This window comes from Zophobas morio, unplaced genomic scaffold (assembly GCF_036711695.1).
Source record: "Zophobas morio isolate AGI-343-1 ecotype UQ-CSIRO unplaced genomic scaffold, CSIRO_AGI_Zmor_V1 ptg000030l, whole genome shotgun sequence".
NCBI classification, from domain to species: Eukaryota; Metazoa; Arthropoda; class Insecta; order Coleoptera; family Tenebrionidae; genus Zophobas; species Zophobas morio.
The window spans coordinates 13,623,496-13,646,763 of record NW_026972135.1 but is presented as its reverse complement, the minus strand read 5'-3'; the positions used below and the strand labels follow the sequence as shown (position 1 = coordinate 13,646,763).

Genomic DNA, 23,268 nt, shown 5'->3' with positions numbered 1-23,268 from the left:
GGTCGTGTAGGCTTTAATTCCTTTTTTACAACCCCAAAGAACCTCTTGTTCAAGATACGCTTGCATCCCAAATTTCCAGACGCTTTGTTCTGCTCTATGCAGCTAGACCCATAACCTGATGAGGTTGTGGAATTTATATCGGTATGCACAAATGCATAAAACGAGAGGATTATATTTCTAGTCTTCCATCTTGTTTTTAAATACATATATTTGAATGTTTTCTTTTCAAGTGCGATTTCGCAGTGTTGTTGTTTTTTACTCAGCTCGAAACAGATTTTTTTAAATCGGGATTCACAACATCGTTAGGGTCATCACAGTAGCAAAAAGGATAATTTACTTCGAAAAGTGCAATGAGTATTATTGGAGAAATTTTAGACGATTTGGCAATCACAATGAATGAAAATAGAGATTAAAAGAAATGTGTCGAACTGTTAAAAATATATATGGAGAAAATGTGGGAGTAATGAATGCCAGGGCCTGAAGGGTAATAAAACAAATAAAAGGACTGGAAAACTTATAGTTACATAAAATTCAAGAATAGAGAATATGCAAAATATCTAAATATAAAACGGGATAAAAATTTAAACATGAAAGTCTACGCTAACGAAACAGCTAATAAAGCAGAAACGAAAGACAGGATAATTTTGAGGGTATTACTACACAAGAGAGGACCTAACAACAAGATAGTAAAAACTCTTTGAAATAGAAGTTTTTATCGTTGATCTTTAGTGTAAATATCAATACGATGAAACTTGGCTTAATTATAGTTTATTAGAAAATGGTGTGTGTATCAGGAACAACCAATTGTTTCTGTTTTAATTCTTGCGTGTTGTTAAGTATCCAAATCAATAAAAAGCATTAATTAAAAAAAGCTACTGACTTTTGTTCGAACAAACTCAAGCATACGCACTAAACAATGTCTTTTCAATTGTTGAACGCTTATTTAAAAGTGGGGCAGTTTCTCGTAATGACTCCGCCTTCCACTGAATATTACAAAAACACAAAATTTCGTCAAATCCTTCAAGTAGTTGTAATTCTACTTACGATTACTTGTGTCACGGTATCAGTGTATTTCAGAGATTTCTACTCAAAGTACAATTTTGCAAAAATAACAGTATGTCTTCTTACCGATATTGTATTGTGTATTTATTGTTGTCGGATAGTCGTTGAAGGGTCCAAAGTGTTGCAGTGGAGTGAATTAATCAGTGGTCTAAAAAATACATCCTGTTTGTTAGACAAGAACGACGGTGATGAAAGGAAACGGATACAATGGAAATTTGTGCTACCCCACCTTATTTTCTGTATTGTCGCAATTTATATAACGCAGAACTGGTTTTCCATTTTGGGGTTGTTGGAGTTAGGATACGCGTTCGAGTTATTGCAAAATTATGTTCAGTTTTATCACACCTTGTATTTGCACACAATTCTAGAAATGATTCGCCAAAGATATGAAGCTTTGAAGTGCTACTTCGAAAACGAGAAAAATTTACATCAGATGAGTTGCTTTGTCTGCACTTTGAAGGACACTGTGAACAGATTTAATGCCATTTACGGATGGTCTTTACTTTTACTCATCGCTTTCACTACTCTTCAATTTCTTAATTATTTAGAATATAATCTTGAATATCACGAATTTGGAACAGAAAACGCGTCTCATGTTGTAATATCACAAGTACTAACGATTCTTCTACCTTTCGTAGGTATTGGTGTTTGTGTATTTCCCTTTTATAATTCATTTGTTGTAGATACCTACAAGCATGGTACTTTTGAAATTTGAAAATATAGTGGCAGAATCCGAGGATCTTGTTTTTCTGGTAACGAAATCCACTACAACAATTTTAGATTTAAACGTAAGGGAAGAAATGGATAGATTTGGTGATATGCTAGCAAAAAATCTTCCTCGCTTTAGTGCAGCCAGATTTTTTGTCCTTGGTCGATCTACAATCTTGGGTATATTTGGAACGGTTGCTACGTTTTTTATCGTTTTAGTTACATTTGAACCTAATGCAAGATTAGATCATGCAACTGCAGCAAATATGTCTCTGTTTCCCAAATAAAAACAAAATTGTCTTAAAATTGTAGTAACCATGAAACACCTAAAATACTACTTTATTCGAAATAAATAATTATTTAGTATCGTCTTAAAGTTAAAAAACTATCCCGAACGATAATTCTCAGTCTGTTTTTGTAGAGTGTGTTGTAAAAAGGTAGGTAAGGTATCCATATTTTTATCATTACTATATTTTTGAAATTGTCATATTTATTTTTGTTAGTTAAAATTTCAAACAACTGCTTTAATTTATTGATATCTTATTGCTTCCAATTAAACACGAGAATGCAGTTTCGGAAATGACAGACGGAAACGGGAGACTGCTTTTTTCGCACTGTAGGGGTCATAAAACGTCGAGGAAACATAAAAGTGGCTGTTGGACTCGATTACAATACTACCTGCACTTAGGCTCGGGAAATAAAAAGCGATAAATGTTAATTTAGTCAAGGGAGACACGAACGGAATCCAGGCATGTATCGAAACAAAGGCATACTTCAATTATCAGTAAACGAATGACGCAGCAACATGGCCCAATGGTATTGGAGCTGACGTCATTGCGTCTACTTGACAAACAGGGCGCTTCTTGGGTGCCTGGTGGCCTCCGCACAATATTCTAAAAACTTCGATTACATTTCTGCCGACCGAGATTCGCACTCTCAAATGAAAATTACATTACAATACTTCCCCTCGAGTCAAAGTTCGAGAAAGACTCCACTAAATGAATGACGTCGTTGGCACCAGGTTTTGTTCGAAACTAAGAATTTTCTGTATACCCCTCCGCCACTCATGTAGACTTTCACTCTGCGTGATAAATTTTAATTATTCCGCTATTTCAGTTTTATATTCAGTAAACAAATTATGTAATCCTAGGGACCTCACCCTATATTACTCTATTTGAGATATTTGGATTCGACGTTAAGTGTACCCTTTACTCTAGCACTAATTTTTCAGAACATCAAAGTTGAACTAATAATTTTCATATTTAATCATTCCTGCACAATTATTCTTATAAATTCAATTCTAGTTAGGAGATAAGGTCGTCACCATTATCAGCTGTGGTGATAATTTCAGTTGTAAAATTACTAGTAGACACTAATTAAGAATTATTAGACACCTATCTCCTTTAACAATTGTAAACTACAAACCCAATTAATTGCACCACAGTTACAACAAGTTTGTGATAATCTCATGTAGTCTCCCCTTTACGATGGAAGATCAACAACGCTCAAACCTGTACAACAAAACACGAAAAGTGCACCCGAAAAAACGATCAAATATCTTATTCCATTTCTTATTTTGGTAAGACATTCTCTTCCAGTTTCCTCTTAGCAATAATATTGTCATAGCTGGGAACTACCTGTCGTTATCAAGGGATGGAAAAGAGATCTGAGTGAAGATGATATGTATGATCCGCTTAGGGAAACCGATTCTAAACGCTTGGGTGACAAACTGGAGAAATTATGGAAAGATGAAGAAATGCTAAGAAAGAAGCCTTCTCTAGCTCGAGCACTTATGAGTCAATTTGGCTTGGAATTTTTACTGTATGGACTTATATATTTTCCTGTTGATTTAGTAGTTATGTAAGTAAATTTCTCTAACTTTATATTATCAAAAAACGTCTGCTTTTAGCTTGTTACAACCACAATTTCTGATAAAACTTTTAAATTATTTTGTACCCAATCAGAAAACCACTTCACAAAAGCAAGCTTTAATATATGCTGCCATCATTGTACTATTTTCGTTTCTTAGAGTTTTATTTTTCCATTGGTTTATACTACAACTATCCACCGTAGGACTAAAAGCTCGAATCGCATGCTCTTCATTAATTTATAGAAAGTCTCTCAGTTTAAAAAGAACAACGTTTCAGAAAGTTACCACGGGGCAAGTCATTAATTTGTTGTCGAACGATGTCTATCGTCTAGATTTTGTATTTGCTTACGTGCATTTTCTCTGGATTAGTCCTGTGGAAGCAATAGCAGCTGCATTTTATCTAGATTTGACATTAGGACATGCGGCTTTGACTGGTATTGGTTTCATAGTGGTTTGTTTGCTCCTTCAAAGTTTGTACTATATTGTCAAACTTTCAAAGTTTTTAAAACTTTGTTTTCAGCTTTAATGTCTCAGCAAATAGCACGTTGCAGAAAAGAAGTTGCTCTTAAAACAGATTACAGAATTCGACTAATGAATGACATAGTAGTTGGTATTCAGGTCATAAAAATGTATACGTGGGAAAAAACTTTCATCAAGTTAGTAGAAGCTGCCCGAAAGTAAGCTTCTCAATAGTTTAATTTCATCAAAAGTAATAATTCATTTTAGTCTAGAAATGAAGAGAGTGGCTAAATCTATCAACTTCAGAGTTATTAATAACAGTCTTAGATTACTCTACACACGAATGTCTATCTACATTTGTGTTTTGATTATGATATTCAACGGTGTACCTCTGACGTCCCAGTACATTTTCGGTCTAGTTAACACCTACGAATTTTTAAAAATTTCTGCCATTATTTACGTACCCCTGGCAGTAACGTTGTTTTCTGAGGCACGAATTTCTGTCTCTAGAATTCAGAAATTTCTCTTGACAGAGTTCGAAAAACCAAGTGAACTGGCAAAAAATTTTCGTCAAACTGAAAGTGTGTCATCTGTTTATTTAATTAAAAACGACAGTGGTTTGAAAAATAAACCACTTGGTGTTTTTTTGGATAATGTTTCTCTCAAATGGAACCAATCTTTCACACGCAACACTTTGACTAATGTCAATTTTACAGCTACTACAGGCGAAGTGGTAGGCATTATAGGTGCGGCTGGGAGTGGCAAAAGTACTTTATTACAAACCATTTTAAAAGAACTAGATGCCCAAAAAGGCAGTGTTGAAGTAAATGGTACGGTTTCGTATGCTTCACAAGATCCATGGGTTTTTCCAGCTAGTGTTAAACAAAATATACTCTTCGGAGAAGAAATGGATGCCGAAAGGTACCGAAAAGTGATCAAAGTGTGTGCTTTGGAAAGGGATTTTTCTCTTTTTCCTTTTGGTGATAATACTTTAGTGGGAGATAGAGGAGTCATGTTAAGTGGAGGGCAAAAAGCTAGGATTAATTTAGCCCGAGCTGTATACCGAGATGCTGATATCTATCTTCTAGATGACCCTTTATCAGCTGTAGATGCTCACGTCGCAGAACACATATACAAAGAATGTGTGACGGGCTATTTAAGGGAGAAATGCGTGGTTTTGGTGACTCATCAAGTCCACCATTTGAAGAATTTGGAAAAAATTTACCTTTTGAAATTAGGGAGAATCGAAGAAGTTAGCAATACGAATTTAGAACTTGTGCGGATGAAAAAGGAAGACAACAAAACTATGAGTGAGGATGTAGGGGACCTGCACTCAAGTCACATTCCTTTGGAAATCAAAGAACATAGAAGTAGCAACTCGATGGGAAGAAAGATTTACAAAGACTACTGCTTGGCAAGTGGTAGCTGGTTCAAAGTTTTCCTCATAGTACTTATGCTAGTTATCAGTCAAGCATTAGGAAACACAGTTGAATACTTTGTGGCTTTCCTAGTCAATTTGAAACAAGATATCACGTTTCACACAGAACTCAAAGATATATTCACTGTCAACAACTGTACATACATATATAGTAGTTTGATACTAATTTTCATTTTTGCTACATATACTGCTTTAAGATTGTTAACCGGGTTTTGCGTACAAGCTGCAAGAAATTTACATAGTGCTATGCTGATAAATGTCATTCATGGAACCATGGAGTTCTTCAACCATCATTCATCGGGAAGAATTTTGAACAGATTTTCCAAGGACCTTGGATGTTTAGACGAATCTATCCCTTTAAATCTCATACTAAGTGTAACAATGACTTTAATGCTGGCTGGTATATGTGGCACAATATCAATTTTAAATTACTGGATGATCATACCTACGATAATAGTTTTGGTTGTTATAGTGTCCTACGGTATTTTGTTCCAGCCAACGACTAAAAATATCAAAAGAACGGAAGCGATAAGTAAGTGCAAAAAACTATTTCTGAAATATGATATAGTCGTTTTTAGCTAAAAGTTCCGTGTTTACACACACCATGGCATCGTTACAAGGTTTAACAACAATTAGAGCCTTCAACGGTCAAAAAATTTTGCAGCACGAATTTGACAAACACATGAATCTGTATAGTTCTGCTTACTACATGATGATCGCACTATACTCTACCATGACCTTTTGGACAGATTTAACTTGTGTCATCTACACAAGTTTAGTCATCTTTAGTTTTTTTGTATTCGAGTCAAGTATTTAAGTGTCTTATTGTTTTTTCTTGTTTGACTTATAGTGATTTCAGAAATGTATGTTGGCTATATTGGGCTAGCAATTACTCAGTCTATTTCTCTAGTGGGACTATTTCAGTACGGAATGCGAACTTGGACCGAGCTCGATTCACAAATGACTTCCGTGGAACGTGTGGTTGAGTACTCTAAACTTTCACCGGAACAAGACACTGGTACAAACACTCCTCCTTCAGACTGGCCTAAGACAGGAAAAATTGCTTTTCGGTCAGTCTCGATGCGGTACCCTGGGGGTTCTTCACCTGTTTTGAAAAGAATTTCCTTTGATATAAGATCCGGTGAAAAAATTGGTGTTGTTGGTAGAACTGGTGCCGGAAAAAGCTCTCTCATTTCTGTCCTTTTTCGCCTGTTTCCTTTCCATGGTCACGTTATTATAGATGGAATAGACACCAAATCTATACCACTGGCTACTCTTCGATCAAAAATCTCCATTATTCCTCAAGACCCGGTACTCTTTTTGGGTACCCTTCGCCAAAACGTGGACCCTTTTGAAGAATACTCGGATTCCCAACTATGGAATGCGTTAGAAGAAGTGGAACTGAGAGGAATGGTTGCTAACTGGAGCTCGGGTTTGGAAACAATTATTCTAGAGGGAGGTTCCAATGTTAGTGTTGGTCAGAGACAGTTGTTGTGTTTGGTGCGTGCCATTTTGAAAAACGTGAATATTATAATACTAGATGAAGCCACTGCTAATGTTGATTTAAAAACTGATGAAGTCATTCAGAGAGTTATAAGGAGGAGGTTTCAAGATTGTACTGTTTTGACAATTGCCCATCGCTTGAACACTATTATGGATTCTGACAAAATCTTGGTTATGGATGCTGGGACTATAGCAGAGTTTGGGCCGCCCCAAGTTTTGTTGAAAAATCCTAGTGGGCAGTTTTATAATCTTGTCAAAAGAAGTGGCAACAAAGGGGAGGATGTCGAAGCTGGAAAATCTGTTATTTTATGATGTAGATTAATTCCAGAGTGATGACGAAATAAAAATGTTAAACAGCTAGGTTAATGAGTAAAAAAATATTTTTTTTCAGCAGGTAACACATCATCTAATTACAGGAAAAGTTAACTTAACTCTGTGTAATAAAGTGTAGTAGATATGCTTACAGAATATAAATTAAACAACATATATAAAGTCCTAATATTATAACTAAATTACAAATTAAAAAAAATCAACTAGTTTATGTGAAGGTTGGCATAGTGCGTCGACCGGCGCAGCGAATCTTAACCAATTTTAGACTTTTTAAGAGTTCATTGCTTTTTGTCGGAGGTTTCTAAGTATTAACGTTTGTTTCGTGTTCCATGAAATGTTTGTTGAAGATCTAGGTGCGACTGTGTTTTTTTGCAGTCGGTAGATAAAGCTGATTATTTTATCGCGGCTTTGTAGTTTACGTTCCCCCTGTGGTAGTAATTAAACATACTTAATTATTCTAGAAATATTCGCTGCAGTCAAGAGCGTGACTGGTGCAATGTTAAGCACTGAAATAGTTAGCTTTGTTTCAAAAATGTAAAACATAAGTATTCATGATTCATTAAAAATATGTTATATTATCAAAACCACCTATATATATTTCAGCATTTATACGAAACATAATAGTAGCCTTTTTTATACATCACTTTTGATTTACAAATATTTTCACAGCCAAAAGTTTGTGTTAAAAATAAAATACAATTACGTGTATACAAAAGAGAGCTATTTTTAACTGTAACAGACATAAAAATAATTGTATATTTAAAAAATGTACACGCCCTAATAAAAACAGGAACATATTTTATGCTGATAAAACTGTGCATTTTACATTCACGTTATTAATTCAAGTTCATTCTATTGACTATATTAAACCACTATAAAAATGTATAGAACGAGAAGGAAAACCTTATAAAACAATAATATTACAATTGTGGGGCATGAAAAATTTACTTTTCCCAGTTTTATGACAAAGGAAATATACATAAAATTAACAAACAAAGAAAACATGGTATTGATTAACCGAAAAGTGTAGTTTATATTTTTATTGCGTGTGTATTTCGCATTCGAATAGTAATTAACCAATCCGGGAAAAATTCTCGGAAATCTATTTCCTAACAATTCCAATTTTCAGAATATCTACGATAGATTTCCATTTGATTTCGGTTTGAATTAAAATAAAATTTTTACGTCCTGGATAGGGATAAGTTCGCTGCTGCTTCAAGAATATTTGATCTTGTTTTGGGTTCAAAAGTAGTTATAACTATGAAAAAAGAAGCAACGGTTCCAAATATACTCAAGAGTGTAGTTCGACCAAGGACAATAAATCTGGCTGCATTAAACTGAGGAAGGTTTGTTGCAAGTATGTGACCAAACCTATCGACTTCTTCCCTTATTCGTGGATCTAGAAATTGTGTGCTGGACTTCGATACCAGAAAAACAATATTTTCAAATTCATCCATTACATTGTCACATTTTAAAAGTAACATAACTGTAGGTATCTGCAATAACCTGGTTAGAAACATAAAATACACAGAAATTAGTACCTACGAAAGACAAAAGCATAGTTAAAACGTGCGTTATTCTAGTTTGAGTCACATTTTTTGTTCCAAATTCTTGACTTCGAAGATTGTATTCCAAATAATTAAGAAACTGAAGAGTGGTCAAAGTGATTAATAAAAGTAAAGACCACCCATATAGACTATTAAATCTGTTCACAGTCTCCTTCAAGGTACAAGCATAGTACCCCATCTGATTTAAATTTTTGTTGTCTGTTCCGAAGCTGTTTTCGAAATGGTGCTTCAAAGCTTCATATCTTTGTTGAATCATTCCTATAATCGTGTGTACGTAAAAGGTGTAAAACCACTGGATATAATTCTGCAAAACTTCGAATCCATATTGTTCGAATATTAGCACTCCCATAAAAATAAACCAGTAAATTGTTGTAAAAATTGAGATAATCCAAAAAGCAACTTGGGGCACTATAAACTTCCATTGTATTCGTTCTTCTTTTTTATTGTCTGTCTCTTCTATTAAGCAGCTTGTTTGTTTTAAGCAGTTAATTAATTCAATCCACTGTGACACTTTAGATGTTTCAAACACTGTTCGACAACAAAAAAGACACAGCACAAAATCGGTAAGAAGGCACACTGTTATTGTTGCAAGATTATATTGTAAATATAATGTATTTCTGAAATACACGGATATCGAAACACAAGTAATGATGAGTAGAATCATAAAAACTTGAAGAATTTTACGAAATGTTGTGTTTTTGTCGGTTTCAATGGAAGGAGGAGTAAAGGCGAAAAACTGGCCCACTTTTAAATAGGTGTTCAATAGTTTAAAGCACATTGTTTTGTGTATGTGCTTGCAGTTTGTTTGAGAAAAATCTACTGGCGCTTGTTGTTCACATTACCTTACTAATTTCCATAAACACATCATGCAAAGCTTGCTTGGGGATTCCGGTTCACATATAATTAATAAATTATGGTTGATTATTAACGGTGAATTACGCAATAATTTAAGCTTTTTTGCACATAACTAGGATAAAAACAGTTAACAAAACTTGCGTTCAAAGAAGTCAGAGGTGTTTGTGCCCTGTCAGCTTCTTCGTCCACCGATATGTCAGTGTGCCGCTATCGCCGCTATTGGAGAGCATGGTCCACACTTCAAAAATTTGCATGATCAACGGATGGGTTGAGTAAATATTTCGCAGTATGCTTAGTCTAGCTAAAGAGTCGGTACAAATGCAGTATTTAGAGGCGCTCATCGTGGTGATAATCTTGCAAGCTTGGAGGAGAGGATAGAGTTCGCCCTTGAACACACTAGCTGAAGATGGTAGCCGTAATAGTCGGCGTACGGAGGGCCCAACGACGGCTGACCCGACGACGCCGCTGACTGATTTCGAAGCGTCCGTATACAGAAAACTCGAATCTGAGTAGGTTGCTTGTAAGGTATGAAATTCTGTCTGAATCACTGCGGCGGGTGCATTAGTTCTGAGGAACTGGAGGAGAGTGGTGTCTGGTCGGAGAGCTGGAATTAACCAAGGCGGGGATCTAGAGAACTCGTAACGAAGAATAGCAGGGCAGGATGGTATTCCGAGAGTTGCAAGATCTTGTTGAAGGCGAATTGAGATGGGTGGGATTAGGTGTCGTTTGCGATCAAACAGGATAGTCAGGTCATTGGTAAATTCATGCTGGAGGACAGGATTTCTGTAATTTCTAGAGGTGTTAGCTGCGAAGGGTAACTGGAGGTACTTAAAATGGAAAAGAAGGGGCGGTTCCTTTGCTATGCTATAGAGGCTGATAACTGGGCTTGCACGGAAAGCCTCAAGGGATATTCGTAATGTAGAATTTTGAAGGGTAATTAGAGGTGTAAGGAGCCTGGGACGGCATGCTGAGTAGACCACTGCTCCATAATCAAGTTTGGGTCGTAGTAATGTTCTGAAAATACGAAGGAGGATTTGAGTGTCGGCTCCCCAGATAGGATGAGAGAGGACTTTCAGAAAGTCTAAAACTTTTAGACAGGTAGCCTTTAAGTGATCTAGTGAGGAACATAGTCAAGATTGATTCCATGAAGCTGGAGGGGTGGAAGTGATTGCCCACGTTTCTGCGAGAAACAGATGCATTTCGTTTTTTCGGCTGAGAACCGAACTCCGTTATTTTAGGACCACGCCTGGACAGTACGTATGGCTGTTTGGAGTAGACTGGTTATTGATTGGAGTTCCTTTCCTTTTATGTATAAGATGAGATCGTCAGCAAAGAGACCGCCTTCCACAGGGTGGTTTACATCCTTGAGAATATCATTGATTGTTATGAGAAAGAGCGTCACACTAACGACGGAGACCTGCGGGATGCCGTTTTCTAATTTCTTTTTTCCCGATAACGTGTTGTTTTCCCGTACTGAAAAATTACGAGTTCCAATCGAAGAAGTTGGTCGAAGATTTCATGCCGCCAAGTCATATCATAGGCTTTTTCAAAGTCAAAAGAAACAGCCAGAACTTTGTGTCGATTAGCAAAAGCTTCGCGAATTTCAGATTCGACATTAATAATGTTGTCGGCTGTGGAACGAAGCTTTCTAAAGCCACTTTGATGGACGTTTAAAGGATGTTCCATTTCTAGATACCATATAAGTCTCCGGTTTATCATTTTCTCCATGAGTTTACACATTGTGCGAGTAAGAGAAATGGGCCGGTATGAGTTAACATCGAATTTAGGTTTGTTGGGTTTTAAGACTGGGATAATAATCTATACTACCTCTCGCTGAGTGTGCACGTATAAAATTTATCTCCCATTGTTTCTCTGTTTAAAAGTCATGCATCCTAATTGTATAAAGTGTAATAAAAAGTGTAGTGATGGGTTTGCATGTGATTTTTGCAAACAATATTATCATGTCGATTGTGCTGGTTTATCAGCTACTGAAGCTGCTGGTTTACGTATAAAAAATAGGAGAATTCATTTCTATTGTGATAACTGCAACGTGGTGGATATGATAAAAGAACTGAAAACCCAAATCCAAATACTGTATGACGAGATTGAAAATTTAAAATGTATTAAACAATCGCCAGAAACACCTTCAAACAACACCTTGTCGGAGGATGAACTTATCAGTGAAATTGAAGAAAGGCAAGAAAAAGCAACCAATGTCATTATTTATAATTTATCTGAATCAACACATCAAAACAAATCTGAGGATGATCACGAGAGATGTATCACTATTATTAATAAGGCATGTCCAAATGTTACCATTAAGAATTGTAGGCGCGTAGGTAAAATCATCGATAATCGTCCAAGACCTATCCGTATCAAATTAGACTCCGCTGATGACGTATTAGCAGTCCTAAAGGCCTACAGAAGACATGATAATATCTATCTGAATCGTGATTTAACTTATAGGCAACCTAATCAGTGTTACAATATACGCAAGGAATTTCGAGAAAGGATTGCTACTGGAGAGGAAAACATTATACTTAAATATTATAAGGGTATTCCAAAGATCATAAAAAAAAACGTCCCTCAATCCAGCAGCCAATAAATTCGCAAGATTTTTCTATAATTGTTCAAAATGTACGAGGTCTAAATACTAAAGTGGATGAATTTTATTTAAATGTTTTATCATCTGAGAGTGATGTGGTCGTACTCACAGAAACATGGTTGCAGGAAAATGTTGAGTCATCTGAATATTTTAGTGGTAACTATGATGTGTTTCGTTTTAACGGAGGTTATAGTGGCCGTGGTCGTGGTGTCTTAATTGCTGTTAATTCTATTTACTCTTCAAAAAACCTAAATTTAACTAGTCCTGTTAATATAATTGATCTTGTGGGGGTCAAAGTCTTTCATCAAACTAGTCTCTTTAATATAATAGCCATATATATTCCTCCTCGAACTTCATTAACCGATTATCAAACATTATTTGACTATCTCGAACAATCATTGAACATTTCCACAAAAACCATTATTGCAGGCGATTTTAATATACCAGATTACAGTCCTTCTATTAGTTCATCTCAAACGCATTGTGTGCAAGCTCTACAACAGTTTGCCTTGTATAACGCCTTGAATCAGGTAAATACTGTATCCAATAAATATGGTCGATTTCTTGATCTTATATTATGCTCGGAAGATCTGAAACTTTCTGTCAGTAAACATGAATATCCACTAGTGAGAGAGGATTGTCACCATCCTACACTTTTAGCCACTGTGAATATAGATTTTCTTAAACAAGTTCCTCATTCTAGCTTCAGATCTGACAACTATTCTTTCTACAATTTCAAAAAAGCTGACTTTCCTAGTTTATATGGTGCGCTAGCTAATATGTCCTGGAATGTATTATATAACATAAATAATATCGATGATGCTTGTAATTACTTCTATGATGAACTGGATAAGATAATTGCATCATATGTACCAGTAGTGCAACCTAGAATGTCCACTTTTCCCAAGTGGTATTCTAAAGAATTAGTTGACAAGATAAATAAGAAAAAACACTTTAGGAAAATGCTTAAGAAAACCAAATACGATTATTATGGAGACATGGCCAACAAACTTCGTAAAGATATCAAGTTGATGATGAAAAGAGACTATACCAGATATATTGAAGTTGTTGAACGCAGTATTCGCACTGATCCATGTAAATTTTGGTCATATATTAATCTAAAGAAAAACTCGTCTAGAATCCCTGGAAGAATGAACTATGGAGATCAAGAACTAATATCACCAGTAGAAATCGTCAATGGTTTTGCTAAACATTTTGGGAATGTATATGTCTCAAATTCGTTATGTGATGTTAAAGAAAATGATACGCCCTCTAATAGTAACGAATGTGATATAAAAAATTCAACGTATGATAACAAATGTCCTACTTCATATGGCTGTGTTTTGCACTTGTTTAAAGTGTCTTCCAAAGATGTATTCAAGGCTGTCAGAAAATTTAAGGCGAACTTTACAGCGGGACCCGACAGAATTCCGGCATTTTTTGTTAAGGACACTATCTTTTGTTTAAGTGAGCCACTTTGCTATCTTTATAACTTAATAATGCGTAGTTCGACTTTTCCTGGCTGTTGGAAAACTTCTAAAATTACACCTGTGTTTAAATCTGGAAGTAAGGAAGAAATCACAAATTTTAGACCTATCGCTATTATAAACAATTTTGCTAAGATTTTTGATAGTATTCTAGCCGATGCCTTGCGTAGCCACACATCATCTTTAATTATTGACGAACAACACGGTTTCATCAAAGGAAAATCTACTTGTACGAACCTATGCGAATTTATTCAGTTCGTATCGGATGCAATGAACAACTCTTTGCAGGTTGATGTAATTTTTACAGACCTTTCAAAGGCTTTTGATGTTGTGAATATAGACTTACTCTGCGAAAAACTCAATCATTTTGGTTTATGTAATGGTCTGATTACACTTTTTAAGTCTTTGCTTGCCGATCGTAATCAATATGTGGAATATAGAGGATGTAAATCTTCACATTTTGCTACAGCTAGTGGGGTCACTCAGGGATCCACACTAGGTCCAGTATTATTTACTCTTTTTATAAATGATGTAACAAAGCATATAAACAGTAAAATTTTTCTTTATGCGGATGATTTGAAAATAGTTAGAGTAATTAAAGACATTAATGACTGCTTTGCATTTCAGAGAGATATAAATAATTTTACACATTACAGTAGACAGAACAAATTAAAAGTTAACCATAAAAAGTGTTTTTCAATGACTTTTTCACGCAAAGAAAATCCAATTAATTATGAGTATACTGTAGATGGTGTTGTAATAAAGAACTGTACCGAAATTCGTGATTTAGGTGTTATTCTGGATTCGTCATTGTCGTTTGTCCCACACGTGAATAAAATTTGTAACGATGCCTACAAATCACTAGGACTAATCAAAAGAAATACGTCTAGTTTTAAAAATGTAGATTGCTTTATTACTTTGTTTAATTCTTTGGTTAGGCCTAAATTAGAATACTGTTCTAATGTGTGGTATCCTTTTTATCAGATTCATATTACCGATTTGGAAAAAATACAGCGCAAATTTTGTAAATTTCTTTACTTTAAAATATATGGAGTATATCCTTGCCAGGGTTATTCAAACACACAGTTGCTACAGGAATTTAACTTGTACACCTTAAGATCTAGAAGAAATTATGCCGCAATTGTATTTTTATATAAGATCCTTAATGGAATTATTAACTCTCCCTCATTATTGAATTATGTTAAATTGAGTGTACCGCATATTAGTTTAAGACAGTTTCCATTATTTTATTGTGAATTTGCACGTACTAATCAACACATGTATTCTCCAATGTTTAATCTGTTTAAAACATATAATGAACTTAGTAAGGAACATACTGATCTCGATATATTTGGTAATAATTTTAATACATTTCAAAATAATTGTAAACGCTTAATCTTAAAATTTTAAATTATACATATAGTGATTCGGCGACTGTTAACTTATTATTTAATTAATTACATATTCATTTAGTTTTCATTGTTCTATAACTTAACATACTGTTTAAGAGATATTTGATTAAGTTGTCATGATGTATATACATAGCAAAAAACCAACTGTTATGTTATTCTTTACTTTGTGAGAAATCATTTTTGTTTATATTATATCCTATTTGGACCAATGGTCTGCTGGATGTCAATAAACATTATTATTATTATTATTATTAATATTATTATAATGATAGCTTCCGACCAGAGTTCAAGAAAGGAATGGCCAGTCCAGATAGCGTTGTAAAGATTAAGGAGGATAACTTTTCCGGTGCAAGGGCGATTTTGGAGAAAGATGAAAGGTATGTCGTCTGGATCTGCAGTAGAGTTCGGACAAGCTTGAAGTGCATTCTCTAGTTCTTCCGAGGAAGAAATATTGTTGAGCGGATGGACTGAGTCGATTTGGGGGGGCGCAAAAGGCGATTTCACTTGGTTTTTGTGGGATTAAAAGGCGGAAGTGCAGTTTTCATTTCTTGAGGGCGTTTCGAATTTTTGTGCAAGAAGCTTTGCTATGCTATCTTATTGTCGTCAATAACAGAACCGTGAGAAATTATTTGCGCAGGACCCGGTTGATACGTACTAGCCTTAATACGTTTAATTCTGTCCCATACTACCTTGGTAGCGATATTGCTGTGAAGTGTGGAAACAAAGCTCATCCAGGAGTTTCGTTTGACTCTTTTGATGATAAGACATGTTTGTGCACTGAGTTTTTTGAAATCGATAAAAGAGTCTTGTAATTTTTTACGTTTGCAGACATTGAAGGCTGTTTTACTTTTTCGTAATGCCTCTGCTTTCTTGGTATTAATTTGGTTTTTCCAATTACATCTCCAAAACACTCTCTGGACTCGTGTTAGTATTTAACGACCCAAAATTTTGATCGGTTCCACCTAGGCTTAAATTGACCAACTGCAATATTCGGATTAGAAGGTTGTGAGAGCATGTCCAGTTTAATTGGCAAGTGATCACTTCCATATAGATATGAGTAGGGGCTCCAACTGAATATATGGGCTAAAGAGTGGTCACAAAATTCTAGATCTAAGGCGGATTCTTGTGGCCTGTCCAGTATTTAGAAGGACCATGTTGGTGGAGCCAACAAAGTCTTCAACTATTGTGACTTTTGGAGATCTTGTGATACAACCCCAGATAATGTTATGTGAATTGAAGTCTCCTACAATGATACACGAATGGGGTGGTTGCTGATAAGTATTTTCTAGTTCCTCGAGAGAAAAGATCGTTGAAGGTAACAAATAAATGTTACATATTGAGAATGACTGCTTGAGTGTCATTTCAATCGCAATCGCCTCAAGACGAGTTTGTAGTGGAATTTGCTTTGCCTGATAGGAAGAGTCTACGTATATAGCCACTCCACCACTAGCTATAGAACTCAGCAAACCGTTTTTATAGAAGCAAGTATATTCTTTATGGCAGTAGTAATGGTTGTTTTTTAAAATTACTTTCCTGTAAGACTGTAAGCACATGATAGAAGGACGACACTGAGACATGAAAACTTGCAATTGAGGAAGACGGGCATAAAACCCGTTTAAATTCCATTGTAGTATGAATGAGCTATGAGAAACTTAAAATGTCTGGGATGAGTCAGTTGCTTCGCCGTCATCATCGGTGGGATTAACTAGGGGGTTTAATTTCTTCCGAATTTTAGTGAAACGTGTTTTCATTGTGCGATTTGTTAGATGTAGATATTAGTTGGTAAAGCATGTCTGTTAGTTTTGCTATGTCTTCAGTGAATTCTTTAGCAATTGCTATTGGGTCTGAGGAGCCGGTTACATTTTCCAAAGAGATTTGAAGTTGATCGTAGGATAAAACGAATTGGTTAGGATTCTCTTGCATAATTGGTTTCAATGGTTGAAGATGGTCAGCTATTTTACTCAAATTTCCATTATCAGAAGATAAAATTTTCTTGATTTTTTGGACTGTTGAGCTAGTCTTGTGGGTTTTAAAAATTCTGGAGCAGTGTTTAATTGGGAGGCATTGAGACTTTGGAAATGTGCGTTAGAAGTATCTTCCACTGGCGACCAAGATAAAGAGTCAGCTGGGCGTTTGTTAGGAGAGGTATAGTGTTAGCTGCATCACTGGTGTCCATAGTTCTTTGGAAAGACAGAGGTAGCAGGCGCAGGGGTATTTAATGTTGGCAGAGAATCCTTTGCTAGACTAGAAGAGTTGAGCGAACTTTAGACAGAACCTGCGTTACTTAACATCTGCTCTTCTTGCTAATTTTCTGGGACAACCAAGGGAGCTGTATCTTGGGGCATGTTGTAAGCTCAACTGTATCGTTCGTATTGACATAAACATGCCAGAGTTTAGGAGACACTGCTAGCAATGCAACCAGCCACAGTCACCCCTCTTTTCAAACTCGATTGGAACTTTGACCAGTGGAAAAATGTGGCACTTCATATTTGAATAGCACAAAAGCTTTGGAAAACACAAAGCTAAGAATTTTCTGTATACCCTTCCGCGACTGATATAGACTTTCACTCTGCGTGACTTTTGATGCTAAATAAAGTCGCACCGGCATCTGCTAAAAATGTTGCAGAAAGCAGTGACCAGTGAATTCTTCTGAATTTTGTAATTTTAACTATTCCGCTATTTTGCCTGGCATTTTAGCTAAAGTGTGAACAAGGTTTTCACATAAAAAATTAAACTGCAGCAGAGATTGCCCCTTCAATAAGCAAATTTTGTAATCATAGGGACCTTACCCTACATAACTCTATTTAAGATAATTGTTATTTGACCTTAAGTGTAGTCTTTATTCTAACATTAATTTTTCAGAACATCGAAGTTGAACTAGTAATTTTCATATTTCATCATTCTTACACAATGATTTATATAAACTAAACTCTAGTTAGGGGATACGATCGTCAACATTATCAGCTGTGGTGATAATTTCAGTTGTAAAATAACAAGTCGACATTCATTAAGAATTATTATTAGACAAATATCTCGTTAAACAATTGTAAATTAGGTACAAACCCAATTAACTACGCCACAGTTACTACAAGTTTGTGATAATCTTATCAGTCTCCCCTCTACGATGGAAGATCAACAACGCTCGAACCTGTACAACAAAAGACGAAAAGTACGAGTGTATCCAAAATAAAGGATCAAATATCTTATTCCATTTCTTATTTTCGTAAGACATTCTGTTCTAGTTTCCTCTTAGATAGAATATTATCATTAGAGAGCAGATTTATAAGCAAAAAAAAATTAAGAATAAGCACTATAAGCACAACATTTTCAATAAAAAAGTTTTATTTTAAGCAAAAAAGCATTAAATAAGCATAACACTTTCATTAAAAAAGTTTTATTTTAAGCAAAAAAGCATTAAAAACATAATCATATTACAAATCAAAGAACACTTCTCAGAACTTTGGATAAAATATTTTTACAATAATCCTAGACTTTATATTTTACACACGTATTTCAGTTTTCTTTAAAACAATTTATGATTGTAATATGTTCCAAGTTGTCCACTGTAAAATTTTTTCGCCGATCATTTAAAATGTGTTTAAAATTGGAGAATGTGCGTTCAACATCCACACTCGTTGTTTCACTAAGTTTATGGCATTTACCAACAACATGTTGGGTTTTTCTAACTTTTCTATTACCTCACATACGAATTGATAATTGCTTCTTAGAAAAGCTACATCTTGTCGCAAATCTTTGTTTTCCAAAATATTTATGCAATCTTTAATCGATTGAGAAGAATCTTCGCTAAACTCCGTAACTACTTCCTCAAATTCTTTGATATATTTGTCATAATAAAATGGGCCTGTAACCATGTTCCCCATCTCGTTATAATCGGCTCTGGGGGCAATGGTATGTTTGGAAATTTTTCCTTAAAATGTTGCACTCTTAGTGGGGCTTTAACAAAAATCTTTACCATTTGCCACTAATTTATTAACAGTAGGAAACTGCAAACGTATTCCTTCAGCCACTCTGTTTAAACCGTGGGCAATGCAAGTAGAGTGAATTAAATTGGGGTACAATATTTTTAGATTATTCCCTGGTTTCAACATATAACGAGCTGTATCCGAGATCATCAATAAAATTTTATTCGCCGGTACGGCATTTGGCAAAAATAGTGACGTAAGACTGTCATTTACAAGTCTGGTAATCGTATTACCATTTGTTTTATCTAACATTTTCAAATTTACTACATACCCTCGACTAGGGATATTTTCATTTAAGATTCCAACAATTAAACTTGCCACGTATCTTCCACAACTATCGGTTGTTTCATCGACAGCGAACCATAAATAATTATCTCCAATGCGATGTTTACTTTCGTTGTAAACTTGCTGAAACACTGGGCCTACATAATTTTTTCGGAAAGTACTTTCAACCGGAATATGTCGATTGCAGTGTTTTTCAAGGAATTCTTGAAGAGGGCCTTTCTCCAATTTTTTTAAAGGTATATTGGACTGGATCATCATTTTACATAAATCGAAATTAAACTGAAACTGCTCATCTTTTGTGGAAGTAGATGCAACAGATTCATGTATGGTCTGCTGTTTAATTTTAGAAACTTCAAACATTTTCTTCCTTTCTACATGAATAGTCGTTGTGTCATGTTGCGTCACGTTATATTTTTTATCACTTTGAATCTAAAACAACGTACATATCCAGGATTAACAAAGGAAAATAGATAAAAAAAAAATAGTGGGCTTACGGTTTTCACACAAGCTCTGCAGAATATTTTGTTGTTTTCTAATTTTAATTCTGGAAAATCCCTTATCCACTCATCCGGCGTCGATTTTACTTTCGGCATTCTTTTAAAATATTAGTAATATTACCAAAAAGAATTCAACATGTAACAAGGGAGAACCACGTATAACACTGTACTACGACAGATGCGATAGATTGATGGTTGTGAAATAAACGGTTCATTTACTTAAAAGTTTCCATTAGAAAAAAATTAAGGTAGGTAGTTGGGTACAATAATCCTTTTTTCTAGAAAATTTTCAACGGTCTTGCCTCAAAATGTCGAAAAAGAACATCTGGTTAAAAGCTGTAATTCATTATCAACGGAAGTAAGGATTTAAAGTCATAAAATCTATGGAGTATTTTTCCAATCCTATAATAAAATTTTATTACCCAAACGACCGGAACCTATTCACAGAAAGGTGAACCATTGTACACTTGAGTAAGTGTACTTCAATGGTCAAGTCCAGGTTAAATGCATACTATACGATACGGCTAACTAACAAGTATTTGTCTTCCCGACAAGGCCGGCATTTGAACAAAATATGCATTAAAACTCATATTCGTCGAAAAAAGCATTAAATAAGCATATAAGTTTTAATATGCATAAGATTGAAAAAAAAGCAAATAAGCATAAAAAAATGTGTCAAACGACTCCAAATTGCATCATAGTTACAGATATAAAAAAGTTTTGAAGTGCTTACATTTTTTACAAAAAGCATTAAACCTAGAAATCCGCTCTCTAATTATCATAGCTGGGACCTACCTATCAAGAGATGGAAAACAGATCTCAGCGAAGATGATATGTATGATCCACTTAGGGAAACCGATTCTAAACGCTTGGGTGATAGACTGGAAAAATCATGGAAAGATGAAGAAATGTTAACAAAGAATCCTCATCCGAGCACTCATGAGTCAATTTGGTTTGGAATTTTTACTGTATGGACTTATATATTTTCTTCTTGATTTAGTAGTAATGTAAGTAAATTCCTGTAACTTTACATCATCGAAAAACCTCTGCTTTTGCTTGTTATAACAACAATTTCTGATAAAACTTTTAAATTACTTTGTACCCAACCAGAAAAATACTTCACAAAAGCAAGCTTTAATACATATATGCTGCTACCATAGTGCTATTTTCGTTCCGTGTTTACACACACCATGGCGTCGTGATTTCAGAAATGTATGTTGGCTACATTGGGCTAGCAATTACGCAGTCTATTTCTCTAGTGGGACTATTTCAGTACGGAATGCGAACTTGGACCGAGCTCGATTCACAAATGACTTCCGTGGAACGTGTGGTTGAGTATTCTAAACTTTCACCGGAACAAGACACTGGTACAAACACTCCTCCTCCAGACTGGCCGAAGACAGGAAAAATTGCTTTTCGGTCAGTCTCGATGCGGTACCCTGGGGGTTCTTCACCTGTTTTAAAAAGAATTTCCTTTGATATAAGATCCGGTGAAAAAATTGGTGTTGTTGGTAGAACCGGCGCCGGAAAAAGCTCTCTTATTTCCGTCCTGTTTCGCCTGTTTCCCTTCCATGGTCACGTTATTATAGATGGAATAGACACCAAATCGATACCACTGGCTATTCTTCGATCAAAAATCTCCATTATTCCTCAAGACCCGGTACTCTTTTTGGGTACCCTTCGCCAAAACGTGGACCCTTTTGAAGAATACTCGGATTCCCAACTATGGAATGAGTTAGAAGAAGTGGAACTGAGAGGAATGGTTGCTAACTGGGGCTCGGGTTTGAAAACAATTATTCTAGAGGGAGGTTCCAATGTTAGTGTTGGTCGGAGGTAGTTGTTGTGTTTGGTGCGTGCCATTTTGAAAAATGTGAATATTATAATACTAGATGAAGCCACTGCTAATGTTGATTTAAAAACTGATGAAGTCATTCAGAGGGTTATAAGGAGGAGGTTTTAAAATTGTACTGTTTTGACGATTGCCCATTACTTGAACTCTATTATGGATTCTGACAAAATCTTGGTTATGGATGCTGGGAGCATAGCAGAGTTTGAGCCGCCCCAAGTTCTGTTGAAAAATCGGAGTGGGCAGTCTCAGTAATCTTGTCAAAAGAAGTGGAAACAAAGAGGAGGATGTCGAACCTGGAAAATCTGTTGTTTTGTGATGTAGAATAATTCCAGAATGATGACGAAATAAAAATTTTAAACAGCTAGGTTAATGAGTAAAAAATTTATTTTTTTCCAGCAGGAAAAGTTAACGTAACTCTGTGTAATAAAGTGTAGTAGATATGCTTACAAAATATAAATTAAACAACATATATAAAGTCCTAATATTATAACTAAATTACAAATTAAAAAAAAATCAGCTTGTTTATGTGAAGGTGGGCATAGTGCGTCGACCGGCGCAGCGAATCTTAACCAATTTTAGACTTTTTAAGAGTTCATTGCTTTTTGTCGGTGGTTTCTAAGTATTAACATTTGTTTCGTGTGCCATGAAATGTTTGTTAAAAATCTAGGTGCGACTGTGTTTTTTTAGAATCGGTAGATGAAGCTGATTATTTTATCGCGGCTTTGTAGTTTACGTTCCCCCTGTGGTAGTAATTAGACATAATTATTCTAAAAATATTCGCTGCAGTTGAGAGCGTGACTAATGTAATTTTAAGCACAGGAATAGTTAGTTTTGTTTCAAAAAGATAAAACATAAATATTAATGATTCATTAAAAATAAGTTACATTGTTAAAACCACCTATACATATTTTAGCTTTAGATGAAACCTAACAGCACCCTTTTTTATACATCACTTTTGATTTACAAATATTTTCACAGCCAGAAGTTCGTGTTAAAAATAAAATATACTTACGTGTACACAAAAAAAGAGAGCTATTTTCAAATGTTACAGACATTAAAATATTTGTATATTTAAAAAATGTACACGCTCTAATAAAAACAGAAAAATATTTTACACTCATAAAACTGTGTATTTTACATTCACATTATTAATTCAAGTTTATTACTGACTATATTAATCCACTATAAAAATGTATAGAACGAGATGGAAAACTTTATAAAACAATAATATTACAATTGGACATGAAAAATTTACTTTTCCGTTTTATGACAAAGGTAATGTACATAAAATTAACAAACAAAGAAAACATGGTATTGATTAACCGAAAAGTGTAATTTATATTTTTATTGCGTGTGT

The 23,268-nt window shown here is 35.0% G+C and overlaps 2 protein-coding genes across 2 annotated transcripts in view; both read left to right on the top strand.

Moving 5' to 3' along the window:
• The window catches only part of LOC135139079 (probable multidrug resistance-associated protein lethal(2)03659), a 50,929-nt gene extending 43,529 nt beyond the window's left edge, over positions 1–7,400 (top strand). The window contains exons 2-8 of the mRNA XM_064069168.1: positions 3,215–3,349; positions 3,397–3,630; positions 3,680–4,110; positions 4,161–4,317; positions 4,367–6,069; positions 6,116–6,346; positions 6,397–7,400. Of these exons, the coding sequence (XP_063925238.1) occupies positions 3,215–3,349; positions 3,397–3,630; positions 3,680–4,110; positions 4,161–4,317; positions 4,367–6,069; positions 6,116–6,346; positions 6,397–7,352 (3,847 nt within the window). The 3' untranslated portion in view covers positions 7,353–7,400. The remainder of the gene's footprint in view (positions 1–3,214; positions 3,350–3,396; positions 3,631–3,679; positions 4,111–4,160; positions 4,318–4,366; positions 6,070–6,115; positions 6,347–6,396) is intronic.
• A 13,872-nt stretch (positions 7,401–21,272) lies between these two features.
• On the top strand, positions 21,273–21,899 carry LOC135138621 (probable multidrug resistance-associated protein lethal(2)03659). Its single transcript, XM_064068598.1, has one exon. The coding sequence runs from the start codon at positions 21,273–21,275 to the stop codon at positions 21,897–21,899; it is 627 nt and encodes a 208-aa protein (XP_063924668.1).
• The last annotated feature ends 1,369 nt before the right edge of the window (positions 21,900–23,268 follow it).